Source organism: Bactrocera dorsalis, chromosome 3, assembly GCF_023373825.1.
Source record: "Bactrocera dorsalis isolate Fly_Bdor chromosome 3, ASM2337382v1, whole genome shotgun sequence".
NCBI classification, from domain to species: Eukaryota; Metazoa; Arthropoda; class Insecta; order Diptera; family Tephritidae; genus Bactrocera; species Bactrocera dorsalis.
Genome location: NC_064305.1, coordinates 15,256,455 through 15,273,339, shown reverse-complemented (window position 1 = coordinate 15,273,339; position 16,885 = coordinate 15,256,455). Strand labels below are relative to the sequence as shown.

The 16,885-nt window shown below is 40.6% G+C and overlaps 1 protein-coding gene and 1 non-coding gene across 2 annotated transcripts; one reads left to right on the top strand and one right to left on the bottom strand.

The window, feature by feature from the left end:
* Positions 1–3,826: 3,826 nt before the first annotated feature.
* Positions 3,827–3,899, bottom strand: Trnak-cuu (transfer RNA lysine (anticodon CUU)). Its single transcript has one exon. It is a non-coding gene; the product is annotated as a tRNA-Lys (tRNA).
* Positions 3,900–14,514: 10,615 nt separating this feature from the next.
* LOC105226313 (tetranectin-like protein) lies at positions 14,515–15,331 on the top strand. The gene is made up of 2 exons (XM_011205143.4): positions 14,515–14,875; positions 14,943–15,331. Exons 1-2 carry the CDS (start codon positions 14,569–14,571, stop codon positions 15,209–15,211), a joined length of 576 nt encoding a protein of 191 aa, XP_011203445.1. The 5' UTR covers positions 14,515–14,568; the 3' UTR covers positions 15,212–15,331.
* Positions 15,332–16,885: the final 1,554 nt, after the last annotated feature.

The window sequence follows — 16,885 nt, the reverse complement described above, 5'->3', positions numbered from 1 at the left end:
TAATTTTACCAGGCGCCGTTTGCAGGAGTTGGAAGGAAGAGGATAAGGTGAAAACAACTCAACACTTCCTTCTTGACTATCTCGCGTTTGGGAGGTCAAGACTTAAATACTTGGCTGCGCATATCTTCAAACATCCCATCGAATTGGCAGGTGTTGAAAGGACCACACATAACCCAGCACGTTCGTCTACAGTGCCACTTTAGCACCGGAATTTATTTTCTTTTCCTTCACATTCTCTTTGCCAAGTACGTTTCATTAAATCTTTAAACATTTTTATGCTGATTCGCACTCAAGAATATGATATATGCTTAGCATTTCAAAATGAGAAATGAGGGGATCCATATCATGTACTTGTACTTACATGAAGACCAAAGCGTTTCCATTTCTAGTAAATGTGAAACTTTTGCATTTCCACGATTGCTGAGAAAAATTGCCAACGCAAACTATCAAACTATCAACAAACTGTAAAAAAATAAAAAAAAAAAAATAAGTGCACTTCGGGGAAATCTTTTCGACTATTTGCGTATTCAACTGTTAAGTGGCAAAGCTGCTACACATGCGGCGGAACGCGTAAATGTGACGGCGCAAGGATACGCGCAAGTATCAGCTTGTCATATTCCTAACGCGACTGTAGTCAACTTGTTACTGGCAACATTTGTAATATTTGTTTATTTGCACGAACTTTGCGGGGGTCCGATTACACACACATAAAGCCAACAATGCATTTACTTTTATGTGCAGCAAATGCAACGGTTCATTGGATTAGGGTTTGCCGTCGTTGCGTCCACTTTGGCGGTATGAAAAATACTTGCACAAGTGACATAAAGACATAAAGATGCAAAGCAAAGTGGCGAGCAAAAGTGTCTTCGAAATCAGCGCACAAACACTTTTGGCACTTTGGTCGTGGTGAATGCCAGCGACCGTGGTCCCCTCAAGTTTTGTGTCTTCTTTGGCTCACCCTGCGGCTATTGTGGAATGTCTTTATTTTTTGGTGCAATCCTTGACCTGTCATAATTCAGTACACATTGAGCTGTCAGTCCGGTTTTAAATAAGCCATTTTATGTGCCAACACAGACACACATACACGCACCCCACTTCCTTTGCATTGCAATAGCAATTGCATATCCTTGCACATCCTTGCTTTGTAAAGCCAATTTCCAATACAAATCTCCCCTTCGAATCTTTCAACATTGCGTGCGTTAAAGTTTTTCGTTTTTTTTTGTTCGTATTCTTTCTAATTTTATATTTTTCAAATCGGAAAATTGCTGTACCAGCGTTTAAAGGATTTTTTTTTATTATTTGTGCATCAAATAGTTTTGTAGCGAAGGCGAGTGTGGTCCGATACCGCCACTAACACGGTGCGACTTCTGGTGTTTGCTTTTAAATGGATTTTTCTGTGCGCTATCACGCATAACGGTATTAGAAAATGTCGCACATAAATAATTTGCGCATAAAAAGGGACAAGCGTATTATAAGTAGAAAACTGTGGGGATCACTTTTTATGTGTTGAGTTGAAATTTGAGATTTAGTGACCAGAAGGAATGCTTTGTGGCTTATGGATATTTTAGTAAGACACATTGTCATTATACTACCAAAAGCAAAACATAATAAGACTTTGTTGATAATTCAAAAATTCTTAATTTATTCTTCAAAATCTTTGTGGTCCCCTTCAAAGTAGTCCCCCTTGGCCCAACGTTTTTTCCAATCCTCGAAACAGCTGTTAAATTCAATTTCCGGAATAGCCTTCAGCGCCTGTAGCAATTCACGTTTAATGGCTTCAATTGATTCAAAACAATTGTCCCGGAGCAATCATTTTAGCTTGCTGAGTAGCCAGAAGTCACACGGAGCTAACTCAGGCGAATACGTTGGTTGCGGCACCATTTTGATTGAGAATTTGGCGAAAAAGTCACGAAGAATCAATGCAGTGTGCGACGGTGTATAAAGATGATGCAAAACCCATGAGTTGTCGGCCCAGAATTCCGTTCTTATTCTACAAATACCTTAGGGCAAACTACGCATATCATTCAAATAGTATTCCTTGTTGACAGTTTGGTGGGTCAGAAGGAATTTGGAGTGCGCCACGCCATTGATAGTCGAAGAAAACTGTGAACAAAACCCTGACTTTTGACCTGACTTTTGCTTTGACTTTTTTCGACTTCAGGGAAAGATCGCCTGTTTCCGGGTCGTAAGTGTCGACCCAAGACTCATCGCCGGTAATAATAGGTTTCATGATATCCTGGTCATCGGAAAGCATTGTTTTACGGACGTTAACGCGACGCTGTTTTTTCGAAAAAATTAAGGTATTTTGGAGCCAATCGTGCTTTCGCTTTTCCTAGACCCAAATGGTCTTTCAAAATGATTTTCACTAATCTTTCCGATACTCTAATGGACTTTCCGATACCCTAACGAGGCAGGTAAGATCTCTGACTGCTAATCGTCGATTCTGAAGCACCAATTCCTTTATTTCATTGACGTGTTGATCATCAGTTGATGCTGATGGCTGCCCTGGACGTGGTTCATTGTCAAATTGTTCTTGACCCTCTTTGAAGAATTGGTACCAATCAAAAATACTTGCTTAGGAAAACAATTATCGCCGAGGGCCGTTTCCAACATTCTAAGTGTTTCGGTACTAGAAATTTGATTCCGTCAAAAAATAATACTATATTCTAACTATGTGGGTATCTTGTTTAATGCTGGAGTTACACTCTGAAACGTTCAGGGCCGTTTTCTTAATGCCTAGTTAAGTTCTGTTTTAAATAACTTCTTTACTGAAAGAAGGGGTCTTGGCCAAGTTAAGTTCTAGGTAAAAAAAGACTTTTTACCGAAAAAAGAAGAAGTCTTGGTTAAGTTTACCAGAACTTAACTGACAGATGGCTGCTAACCAGACATTGAGAGATCGATTTAAGTGATATATTTGGGAAAAACGAATAGAAATATGTTTTGTTTGAGAGTTTAAGTTTATGAGGGCCTGGAGACTATTTAAAATGGCGCTGATACCGAAGGCTGAAAAGAACTCTCAAAGTGCCAAGGATTTCAGGCCCATAAGCCTAACCTCGTTTCTGTTGAAAAAGCTCGAGATACTTATTCATCTGCACATTAGATACAGAATACAGAGGAGTACACTGTTAAGGGTCCACCATGGCTATATCAAAGGCAGGTGAGTCGACACTGCTTTCCACGATGTAGTGTCATAGCGCGTATGCACAAGGAATTTATTGTAAGAACCTTTTTTGACAACGATCTTCGACAACGTGTGCCGTAAGAGGTGATCAAAGCCAAGTTTGAAGTGGATTCGAACATTGATGTGGAACCTGTGAAGCTGCAGAAGTTGTGCAGTGCTATTTTTCACGGATGGGTTCAAGTTCGGAAGGATAGTCGTAGGGGGAGTTTTCTGTAGAGAGCTTATCTGCTGCTATTAAGGTTACGTTAGACGTACTGCTACGAAGTACAGTCTCTCTCAGGGGGATAAGCATTCACAACGACAGCAGATCGGCAATATTAGCGCTGTGTGCTTAAAGTTAGTAAAGGAGAGTTTTCGTCGCTAGAAATAGCATCAAGCACTTCATCATCAGACTAGTTTGGGTGTCTAGTCATTTGGGAATCGTTTGCAACTATAAAGCCTACGGGCTAGGCAGAGGAGGCATCCTTGTCTTACTCATATTGAAATGCGACCAAGTTGCATCTCGATTAGCATTTTGCGACGAGATCCGAGAAGTTTGTCTTTTGAACCACTTACCCTTAGCTAAATTTATGTTGGCTTGACTCTTCATCCTGAATATGTTAATTTACCCAGTGTGTTAAGAAAAAATTGTATAAAAATTATAGTCGCCCAACGTGGGGCTCGAACCCACGACCCTGAGATTAAGAGTCTCATGCTCTACCGACTGAGCTAGCCGGGCTGTTATAAAAACGGCGGCAAATAACGGAAAATGAAACTTATCTATATATAAAAAATATAAATTAATAATTTTAATTTTGTATATTTATTTTGTTCATAAATTAAAATGTTTTCTTTAGTCTATGTATATCCATAAATAGCCTCCTTCCTTGTATTAAACATATTGCCTCAATAAAACATATTCAACATTTTGAACAAATATTTAATACACGGATCACTATGGTTAATTGGAAAATTTTAAGTAATATTTATTTAACTTTTATTATTTTTAAATTCGAAATACCAAATGCTGCCAGGTCTTTCTCCACATGATCTCTTCAACGGAGTGTTGGTTTTCCTCTTCCTACATAAATCTTCCGCAAAACTTTTCTCTGGAACACTTCTAAGGCCGACTCATCAGATGATGTCATTGTCCATGCCTCATCAGGACGGGAATGATGAGAGATTTGTAGAGTTTGGTCTTTGTTCGTCGGGAAAGGACTTTACTCTGCAATTGCCTACTCAGTCCAAAGAACCACCTGTTGGCACGACGTATCCTGCGTTGGATTTCGAGGCTGACATTTTTGTTGGTAATTCGGATTATTTAAAGGTTTATTAATATTTCGAAAATTCAAGAACTCATGTATGGATCGAAGTTGTTTTAAGTTTTGAAGCTTTTAGCCCTTCTCCGGCTTTCGTTTGTAGTATTCCAAGCTTTTTCAGTTTACTCAATTTGCATTTATTTCGTTTTCAGTTTATTTCAGCACTACACCAACCATTCGTGGCATCAACAGTTATGACATTGAATTGACCTTGTTGCATTGTGCGAGAACTTTGCCAGTTTGGAACGGAAGGGATGTGGCATGAGTCCAACAAGTGAAAAAGTTAAATGGCAGCGAGCAATCATAAAACTAAAAAGTATAAAAACGCAACAGCAGCAACAAATACGGCACAACAACAATGGAGGGAGTGTTAAATGCTTGGCATTCGAAGTTGAAATGCAGAAAAGTGAATATGCGCTATTGCCAGCGTGAAAAATAAAACAACAACTGCCGTTATATGGCGCAGTTGCACGAAACTCACACAAAGCATGCGAACGAAACTCGCAAATGCAGCATTTTCCGCCAATGCGTGACACACCTACAGCCATTTGAGCGTGAATATTTTCAAATTTGCCGATATTTTTTTCGTATGTTTGGCTTTCTATATATCTATGTATAGAAAAAAGCTTGGTTTTTTATTTCTATGGATGAGTGCAACATTATTGACGCCCTCGCTTTGAGAAACGCTGCGGATTCGATTGAAATGCAGTCAATTCCTCGCGCGGCAAATCCACTTACCGCTGGCGTACCATGCATACATTGACACACACATATATACAAGAGTAGTTACAATGTGATATATGCAGTTCAGAAAAAAGGTGAAATGATAAAAAAAAAAATAAAAAAAAATCGACGTGTGTTTGCTAATGTGACAGCCAACACGCTGAAGGACAATATCCTGGCGTCGAACTCGCAATAGGAGTTCAACAAATGGTTTGCACCCAGTAAGCATCACGGTTTGGTAACAAAATAGTTCGGTATTTTCTTTTAAGAAAATCAAAAGTTTATACCTGATCCGACGTGCAGCCGACTTCAGAGAGGTGTGTATTCTCTTCGATAGCCGAGCAGCTGTAATGACTTTGAACTAACTATGGGCTCAAAATTAGTCAAGCAGTGCATGACCACATTAGCAATAGTTTCAAGCTTTTTCCATATTAGAATTGTATAGGTGCCTAGTCACAGAGAAATTGCCGGAAACTACAAAGCCACGAACTTGCTTGGAAGAGCAACCTTACTCCAATTTCCTCCGATTGGAACCGATGTCCTCTTGCGGTCAAGCGCAAGACCTATGGAGATCCAGTGAGCTCGGTAAACGAGGATTAACAAATAGAACTTGAGTGATTGCGAAATCCTTGTCCAAAGTGAACAATAAAAGGTTCTCCGAACTAATTACTTTCCAATAGGTAATCACGAGGCGCGACTGAATACTTTGATGATTGCGATAAACTTGCTTGTAAGGGCACCCTTGCTGCGATTTCGTTTGATTGGAACCGATGTCCTCTTGCTTTCATGCGCATGACTTATGAATCTCCAGTGAGCTCGTCAAGGGCTGGTTAACAAACAGTACTTGTGCGACTGTGGTATTCTTCTGGTATATAGTGAATCTCAAAAGGTCTTATGACCTACTTGCTGTCCATTAGGTGTATGGAGGAAGGCGAGGTGGAATCATCTTGTCACTTTTTCCTTATAATCCAGCTTTTGTCAGATTGAGATTGAAATATTTCAGTAGACACACCTTTGTAGAGCCTAGCGGAGTGGTTGGGTTTGATATTGACTATCTTAATAAATTTGTGACAAGCTCAAAATGCTTCGTCGCTCTATAAAGAGGACAAATAACTGTCCAAGTGAGATTCATCGACCTTTGGATTAACTCTACGGACCTAACCGAGTATAATGATTTGAATCGAATCGGCCTCGTAGTTACTTTTAAATGGAGCGTGGAAGAGGTCGTGTTCGCTGATATTAGAAAAATATAAAAATTAGAGAATCAGTTGGCAATTCCGAAGATTTTGGAACGGAAATCGCGCTGTGGAAACCAAATGCGCTTGGATGCTGTATACTCTGACTCTTCTTCAGCTAAGACGATCGTCAAAGTTTGATTTAATGATTTTCAATGTGAACGCATGTTGGTTTTTGAGCCACACCCATGTGCCACGTCCGATAAAATTCCAAGATTGGGTATTGGCAGATCGCGATAGAATGTGCGCGTGAGAGTTGAGGCATCTCAATAAATCGGGGGGTTAAAACTTTCATGAAACATTTGGCTTGATAATGTTATTGTTGCGATGGGTTACGATTTTGCTCACTCCAGAGAACAATTGCAACCGTGAAACACCTTTACTGCAGTATGTGACGCTATTTAAGTGCCATTCACAAGAGTTTCTACGCCATTCCGTCGAGGAAGAGGGGTTCTTCGGTATATACTGGAGACCTAAACACAGTCGAAACAAGCGAACGTCACTAGATGAACCTGCTTCGAAGACAAAGAAGGTAGTTTTGGCAGATGACCAAAGGGCGTGGCCAATATAGGAGCATGGTTATAACTGGGTTTTAGCCCAGTCGGAGGTCGAGGGTCGGGCAACCATTCTAAGAATAATAGAAATGGAAATTACCACAGTTTCGACTTCACATATTTTGTGGAGCACGTTTGAAAGTCATTAGTTGGTGACGTCAGTACTGAATGGAAGGGAAGGTATGTAAAGGGTGTTCTTTTTGGACGTGTGGTTTTCAATGATATATACTTTTTTCGAAGTTAAATTTTTTTGATAGCTATTTCTTGATTTAAACTCTGAGGCATCGCAAACGCTATTACCGCTGTGGTGCAGATTATCCAAGAAGATCCGAATTAGTCCATCAGCCATCGTATTCAGCAATTGGTCTAGACAAGTTTAAGGACAAGTTTTCGAAAGAATCTCTGTTTAGGGGCTTACAAAATTGAACTATTCTAAGCATTGAAGCCGAATGACCATCACACTCGTCGCACATGCGTTGGATGAGCCCAAAAAGAGATGGCCATCGTATTCTGACAAGAATCTTTTGTTCAGCGTTGGAGCTCTCTTTTAGTTGAATGGCTGGGTCAATAAACAAAATTGTCGAAATTAGAGTGAAGATATTCCACGAGTCGAGGAAGATGGGTAGCTAAAAAACAACAGCTTGAAGGCGAGCCAAAGTGAGAAGGCGTATCAATTCTCCCCAGGGTTGTGCGCTGGGGTTGGGACGCGCCACGTTGAAAAAACCCTTATGAAATGGTCACAACAGCCTCGGATGAGAGAAGTAAAGTCCGCTCAAGACGAAAAAGACCATATTTTACAAGTCACTCATCTTCCCCGTCCTGCTATATGGTGCAGAGGCAGAGGAGAAAGGTTCTGCGGGAGATTTATGGTCTTTTGCGCATTGGCAACGGGCAACTGCGGTATTCGCGTCGATGGAACGAAGAGCTGTACGAGATATACGACGACATTGTCCTGTGAATTAAGAGAGATCGGCTACGCTGGCTAGGTCATGTCGTCCGAATGGATAAAACACTATAGATCTGGGAGTATTCGACGCAGTAGCTGCCGGGGGAAACAGAGGAGGAGAAAAACCTCCGATCCATTGGACAGACCAAGTGGAGTAGGATATGGCTACACTTGGAATCTCCAATTGGCACCTAGCAGCGGAAATGAGGAATGACTGGCGCGCTGTTGTAAAGTCGGCTACAAATGCGTAAGCGGCGTCTACGCCAAGAAGCTACATGTTACTTGGGTTGCTTATATCATGAACTCAATCGTTACATACTACACACACATATGTATATGTGGGGGGTTACCAATAACTTTTCTACATAAGTAGCATGTGGCAGGTAGCATTTATTGGCATTCAGTTGGCATGCACATAAACTTTCAGGCGAACTGCAGTGCTTAAAGGATTTCCGATGGCATTAAATGCGTGCTGTGGCACACTAAAATACAAGCACGCAAACGAAATCTTAGCATCATTCAATACGCGAATTACCTTGACGCTCATCAACTTTCACTAGATTAGCATTGTGCTGCTGTGTAATGCGCTGGCGTTGCATAAAATGCGTTTCGAGAGTTTGTGTGCTTGGTGTGTGTGTTACGGCGTATACGCAACCTCAGTTAGTTTTTTGCTTGGGTGCGAACTTTCTATGTTAAGGTGAGTTTGGTTACAAGACTGCACACTGCTCCCTTCTCGATTCGACATCGATATGCGATTTGTGTGTGCAAGCGTAAATTGACAGCAGCAGTTGGAAGTTATGACACTACTTTGAATGGCGCATTTCAACTTTGCACAAAAGGTAATGTCTTTTGTATTTGCTGCCGCATGGCGAATGAGGGGCAGCGATTCTGCAACACTGCAGTGACAATGAAGCGGGAAATAGCGCGTAAGAAAATGAGTGGTAGAGTCGAAGTAACTGCGCGAAATTGCCACCTTTGCCTTTTGCTGCTGTTTTAATTTAATGAAACTCCAAATTAATTACGCTAATTAATTTTTACAACTCAAGTTTTTAGCGCAAATGACAAGGTAGTATATTTGGCACGAAGATTGCTTTGCTGGAGCGTAAAATTTATTTCAAAATGTACTTAATAATTACACACCTGCAGACATATGAGATCTGTGACTTTTCTAGCGTGCGGTAAGTTGTGTTAATGGTTTAACAGAATGCAGCAGTTATACCCTTAAACAAGGTGAGTTTAGGTATTACGACTGATATCCAACAGAAAGATTACACTTGAGTCTTCTTCTTCTCCACTGGCGAAGATTACACTTGAGTTTACATATATAAAAAATTCCTTTCCTGCTCTTTTTTAGTTTAAGGTCATAGGAGGGTTTAAAATGCCTTCGCATTATATAGGGATCGTAATCCTTGGTGAGTGGCTTAGACATTGAAACACTTCATCCTTCTCTCATATATGTTTTCTGCAGCACTGGAACCGCTTTCGCATTACCTCAGCGTAAGATTTTCCTGATGGACCTATTACAGATTAGTATCTACTCCCCCAGCATTCAGGGTTGTAAACGATTCTTTAGCCAAAATCAAGTATTTGCTTCGTCTTTTACAAGCACGAATTTTCCTGTGCTAAAAAGTCTGTGTCCAGGTTTCCCGAGGTATCAAGTTCCTTTCATTAGAATAACTTTTTTTGTGGGGGGTTATAAACCCAGTGGCACAACCCTAGCTGTGGAGCAAGTTTTATTGATCACGCTGACATAGTGAGTCGCTTGCTCTAAGACAGGCGCCCGCTTGCAGCCGCACCTCCTGGTGGTGAGACGCTGCAACTTTGTCAAGCCCTTAGCTCAGATACCTCAGAGTGGCCCCATCAAGCTCACTCTTTTTTAGCCGTGACCCTGAGTTCCACTATACTCAAAGTGGCGGCGCGGACGTTGGAGTAGCATAAATTCCACCAATAGTCTAAGTCTAGGATCAAGCTCAGAATAACTCTTACCAACAGTTGGTACTTTTGAATTTGGGGAAATTGAGAATCAGATTCATCTCAAACGATCAAGAATAACTCCCTATAAGTCTCTAATTAATCCCGTCCTATTATATAACTGTTTCCAGTAAGGTCTTTGGTGGCGTCCGTGTGAGCGTTAAATATCGAGGAAGATGGAATCACGAATTGTATTAGCTCCAAGGTAAGCGCATAAAAATTCAACTAATGCGCTGATTGGGCCGCGCCGTTCGCTTGGAAAATGGTACTCTAGCATAAAGCTGCTTCCTCTGAAATCCATGGGTCGACAAGGGTGGCAATGACGCCGACGTATCCATTAGAAGGGCCAATTGCATAGAGATCTATGTGCATCGGAATTTACTACTGGCGTGACTTCTGAAAGGACAGAGACAACTGGCGATCTTTAGTGTTCCACGGTTGTAGTATCCTAAAAGGAGAGAAGTATAATATATTTTCCACATACTAACATGTCAATTTGCGGCCAGAAGTTGCGCAAGGGTCATTCTAGATTCTAAGGGCGACTCATGCTCTTCGTTTGCTATGAATGGTGGTTTGATTCCAAGTACTCCAGTGAAGGGCAGTCAGTGCGTGTTTGATGTTTGTTGAGTCTGTAATCTGGTCGGCGTACTGTCGGTTCCAACTAATGCCACTAGAAGATGCAAATGATATCAATGTCGTCGATGTAATCAACAAATGAATTATTGATGGAAGGCGGTTTCGCTTTAAACAGACGACTGCATAGATTGTTTCTGCGAAAACATCACAGCAGAAACTGCTTGAAGAAGAGTACATTGTGTTTTTAATCGTAAATATGCAGGTCTCACTACAGGTAGGTGTTCAACAGCCATCCAACCATCATACCGAGTACAGTATTCTAATACGTCTGAAGTTTCTTCCTCTGCGTTTGATAATATCCAGGTGCTAGATAGTGATAGATATCTTGAAGTTGTTGACAGTCGGATTTTCAATGTCAGATAAGATAGTTCGTCTAGTGCCTAAATGTACTTGCTCTGATTTAGTTGAAGAAGTGTCAGAGACCGATTATTACATATGGAGCGGTGGCTTGGACTGCGAAAGCATCATAGACTTCGGTAGGACTTCATATATCGAAGCTGCAACGACTCGCTTGCGTCTGCGTGTCGGGTGCTATGCGGGCATATCCGAGATCAAGTCACCAAACACGCACTGCTTCAAATGGCAAAAGGGTTTGGCAGAGGTAAGGTAATCGAAATAGCACTGGATCTTCTCTCAAGGGATAACATTACCAACTTCACTAGGAAGTTTAAAGTTACCCTCAGCAGTAAGACCGAATGGAACTATTCCGCTCTCGAACTACTGCTTGGGGACAATACAATCAAGTGGTACACAGACGGCTCGAAAACTTGGAAGGAAATTGGCACAGGGGTTGGAGGACCATGCACAAAACTCTCCATACTTATGGGTCGTTTTCCGTCCATCAGATCGTAACCAAATGTACCTTATTTGGGTGCCAGGTTACAAAGGTATAGCTGGGAATGAACTGGATGATAAGCTTCCACCAATATGGAAGGACCGGAATCTTTCAGTGCGTTTGGTCCCCATACCATAAAGGAGCTCCTATAAGTATATATCATTTTGTTGAGGTTTAGTGACACGTTGGGACTTAGGAGAGGTCAAAATAGACTCTAAATCGCGGTGTAATCGTCATTTACTTATCAAATCTAACCAAATCTAGTCGGAGTCCTTGCAGAGAGGAAGTGAAAAAGATCGGAGAGATGACGAACTTGCCAATGCTGTTCATTTGTCGGAATCGGAAAAGTTTTCTATTTCTTCACGGAACTTGATATCGATTATTGCTCAAGGCATGATATGATATATGATCCCCGTACTGTTTGCTTTGCTACATTGCATTGTTTTTAAGAGGCAGATCACAGTTTCTTCCATACAACATTTAATCTCTTCTTAAGCAACTTGAGTCCCCAATGAAACATTTGTCGTCACTTCGCCAAAATGGTACAGCAATAAAACTTAAATACCGTTACTCCTACTAATTGCAAAAACGATGAACGACTCAAATGAACGTTTTAAGTTAATCATTGCATAATGACAATGGAAATGAAAATCATAGCAAAAATCCCAGTGCAAATGCTGCAACACATTGCGGCAAATGTTTCATTAAGTTGCGTGCAATTGCATTTAGAATAAAGTAAAACTGTCAAAGCTGCAGCTGAATTAGTTGCCGCCACAAAACGGGGAATTGGTGATAAAATTTAACAACAGGGTGTAAAATAAAACTGCGACAACGTTGCTTAGTCTTGCTTGAGCAGGAGTTCGTGTAGTTTATGCAACCTTCGGCGAGATCCACTCCCCCGTTCCTGATGCTGTGTAGTTGTAGCTCATTTGAAAACTTTGTTACTCATTTGTGAGCGTTCTCGCTCAGTCTAATTATCTGCTACTTTTATTAGTTGTCTCTTTAGTTCTTTGTTTAACCGTTAATCGACGTTATTTGCTTAATGAGTACAACGACTAAATGCTAATGGAAGGAAGAAGAGAGAATGTGAAGGTCGAAATGGATATTACTTTTTGTATAATTTGTTGAGAGTGTAGGTTAAGTCAGGTTGTACTAACCAGCTGTCACGCCATACATCGATCCCTAGCTCTTAGTAATGCCAGATTGAGGTTCAGTGTAAGTTGAAATATTCTTCATACACATAGGACGTGAGCGATTTTTGCGAACCTTAAGAGCGAATTGATATTTTATACTGTCCCTTGAACTGCGAAGCTCTTAAAACTAAAAGGTGTTCTAGATAATGCTGAACAGCAGCTTAGGCGGTGCTCTAGCGTCTCTCTCATAAATACTTCCCTACACTTCTGCGAGCATTGTCGTTACTTATGCCCATCCGGCTCGCATGTGATGGCAGAAGGTTGTGACCTGTCTTTAGGCAAACAACCCTCCTACAGTTCTTTCGAGATCGTGTGATTGAAAAGGCTGCGTGTTTTTATTCTGTGCTCTTGCACATGGTCTTGTCGATCCTGTGTGTTCTTAAGGCATTCTACCACCTGATCTGCCTGTCAGCCCTTTTGGAGATTTCTTTGTATATTGTTTTTTATAACTTCCGTATTTCTTGCTCTTTTTGTTGCTTCCTGCATTTTTAGCTATCTCAGCCACTTTCCAGACCGCAAAACTTTTCGTGTGGAAGCCACTGTAGTATTCCGGAAACTTGAAGTCTCCAAATATTAGACTCCGGCTCCCACACCATTAACCAGCACCTGAAGGAATTTCCCGGTCTTTGACCTTTGCAAGTTGCGAGAGTATAAAATGTTCGGTTACACACAAACTTAGGCCTTCCTTACTTCTTGTAGTACGATTTGTCTTTTGTTTCAAAATATGCCTCAGTTTCGGCGATCACCTCTTTCTTACTAGTGAGCCTTCTCTTGGGATCTGAGAGCACATAATAGTGACTGGGGACCAGATCTGTAGAATACCGTGGATGCGGAAGCAATTCGAAGCCCAATTCATGAATTTTTGTCATCGTATTTACTGACTCGGGACACGGTGGATTGTCCTAGTGAAATACCACTTTCCTTTTCTTCAAATGCGGCAGATTTTCCACGTTTCTGCCTTTTAAATTGTCCAAAAATAATATGTAATAGTCGTTGTTAATGGTCCTTCCTTTTTGAAGGTAGTCAATAAAAATTATTCCATGGGTATTCCAAAATACAGATACAATAACTTTGCCAGTCGACGGTTTGACCAAGCTTTGTGGCGGTTTCATTGTATGCGGTCCATGCGGAGTGAAATGATGGCCTAATTTTTCATCCATTGTCACGTATCGTTCAAAAGCTCGAACTTATTACGCTTGAACATCTCCAAACACTGCTCCGAATCATCAACTCGTCGTTGTTTTTGGTCAAAAGAGACCTCTCGCGATGTATCGCACAGAGCTTTCGGATACCCAAATATTCGTGAATGATATTATGTCCACGTTCCGTTGATATCTTTTAAGTGCCTGCTATTTCGAATAATTTCACTTTGGGTTCATCCAGAACTATTTTACGGACCTTTTTGATGTTTTCGTCGGTAACAATCTCTTTTGGATGTACACTACTAAAATCATATGGATTTAATTCCACTAGCGCCATCTATGTGTCAGACCGCGTTCTTTTCGATTGAACTGTTATACGGCTTTCGCCTTTGATTTATCATACAAGTATTTAGCTCTAAATTTAGGAGAAAAGTTCAAAACATTAATAGAAGTCAATAATAATAATACGAGTAAAAGAAAACAACATTAACTATAATTTTTTTAAATTTATTATACCTCACGTTGTTTGCCTATCAGCACGTTTACTGATTATAACACACGTGACTAAAATTTATTCAGCAGGTCTAAACACTTTCGTTCTCTAAGTCAAAAGAAGCTCGCAAATGTTCACTAATTCACTTTACTAATGAGCCCTGTGACAGAGTTCTCAGAATATCGGCGATAAGCAGTGACAATGATTGATGCCACTTGCTGCTTATTTTTCACTCAATAGTCTTTTAACACCCTTAAAATGTCTAAAAAGGTATAAAAGCGCACAGTTCCACAGCGAAAAACAGTCTTAACAGTTTACTTCCTAGTTTTTTTTTATAAAAATTTTATATATTATTTACAAAATGTTAAAACACGTTTTAGTCATATTCTTTCTCTGCTTTGTTACACAAAACCTGATCGCCGATAATGGCTTACAAGGTTCAAATGAGGATTTAATATTTCCAAACTTCACCATTCAAGCTTTGGATGAGTCCAACACCTATCGTGCTTTTCCTGGACTTCTACGTGATAAAACTTTTGTTGTTGTGGCCTATATTAGGGCAAATTGGTTTAAAGCTCATGAGATTTGTGGTTATCAAGGACTGTCATTGGCCAGCATAAATACGAAGGCCGAAAATGATTTGTTGGAGGAATATTTGTCAAATACCGGCAAGTTGTTTATTTGGTTCTCTGCAGTTAATATTTTACTCATAAGTCTCTCTTTTATTCCAATTAGGTCTCGCTTCCAACAATGAAGAGTTTTGGCTTTCCGGTTCAAAACTTGCCGATAACAGTCGTTGGGTTTGGTTAAGCATAGGTCGCCCTGTTACCTATAATCGATGGGCGCTTGGTAAACCGTTTGAAGTTCTACGTGACAGAAGTTGTCTCTCGCTCTTGTCGAATGGTCAGTGGAGTAATGATCGTTGCGATGCCGAAAAATATTTTATTTGCGAGACTCGTTGTCCACTGACTAGTTATGATACACCGATTTTTTTACAAAAGTAATATAGTGTTATGAAATTATTATTATTTAATTTTTTATTGTTTAAACATCGATTGTAATCTTTGAAGTAAGTTATTAATAAAGTCGTTCGATATATGTAAGTTTTGAAGTTTAATCAATAAGTTTGTTTTATATATAAATAGTCCGTATTTATGTGCGTTCTCCTTGCATGCCATAATCAAGGAATGATGTGTATTCAGCGTCGTCTCCTGTCGCGTCGTCTTATAGGCATGTCTGTTCTTTGACTATCTCATCAGTGACCGGATAACAGCTGGGTTGTTGAAAAGTGAACTTCTTCGAATTTACGGCTTATCTCCGAGTTTCGGTCTTTTATTAGTCTGGCCATCCATCTTCCGCGACTCTCATTCTCCCATTTTCGTTGCCATGTTGTTATTGTATCTTTCTTTACACTGATCCCCATGTTGACCATTTTTCTGCTAAGTTGGGAGGTGTTTTTCGCTGCCTTTCCTGCGACGTGCGGGACTTGTACCCAGCAGGTTAGTCTGGGGTCCAGTTTTACGTCTAGGTTTACTGCTTTTTGTATCCTCAGAATATTCGTAGTCGAGGATTAAGAGCTTATTTGTTTGCAGTAGTATCTATGTTTTTTATATAGCGAGGTTAAGGTTGTGTGAGTCGAGCCATGCTGCGTCCGTATCATGATTCCTCTCTAGTTAGGTACAGCAGTTTTCTGTAATCGAGGAAGCTACTCACCACTGCTCTGAGGTAGTCGGGGATTTTAAAGCTTTTTTTCGAGAGCGTCTTACGATACGCTGTGTGGCTTCTACGCTTTCAATGACACCATGTTGTTTAGGGGAGAGTCCTCTAGCTTCGTTGATAGCCGCTTCGAGTTTGGGTTTAAGTAGCTTTTCTTAGAGCTTCCCGCTGTGTTAAGCACGCATAGGGTATGGTATGCTGTTAGCTATTAGGGATCTCCTTTTCTCTTACTGATTAGCACCAGTCGTTGCTTTTTCCAGAGTTCAGAGAATATTGCGGCTTCGAGGCAGACGTTGAACATATTCAATAATACTACCGGTCTGCAACGACTATTTTCAGGATTTCTGTTGAGATCCCCTCCGAGCCGGGTGATTTGCTGGCCTTGAGCTTGCCAGCGGCTAGTTACAGCTCTTCGAAGATGAACTGGGAGATTTGCGGAAATCTTGGAGTCTGTTCTGGATCACTAACCTTTTTTCGGATGTGGACAAGAGTGTGTTTACGTTGCGATCCTTTTTGGTAACGGTTAAGTAAGGCGGCTTTGCTCGAACACCAAGCTCCTTCATTACTATTTTATACCCAAGTCCACAGGGGTTTTTGTTAAAATCCTTGCGTAGTTCTTTTCATATGAAAGAAGTTCTTTCCTGCTATCATTGATGGCATGCTTCACCTTCTATTTCTGCTGCTTGGTATTGCTCGGCTTTTGTCCATTAGTAAACTGCTGCTTTATGTTTGCTATGGAAAGCCCTCGGCATTGATTTTTGACTGGCTCTTGTTACAGATATTAGCGTTGTATGCTCTACAATTTTTCTTGCAATTTTGGGTGAGCTGCTGGGTTCTGGTTGTCAATTGAGGAGTACTGATGATCGCTGTCAGTGTAAGCTTCTAAGATTATTTTTTTTTTATTCTGATTTCGACTAAAAGTGGATTTGCAAAGTATGCGTGGAGTATGATTAGATTATGGA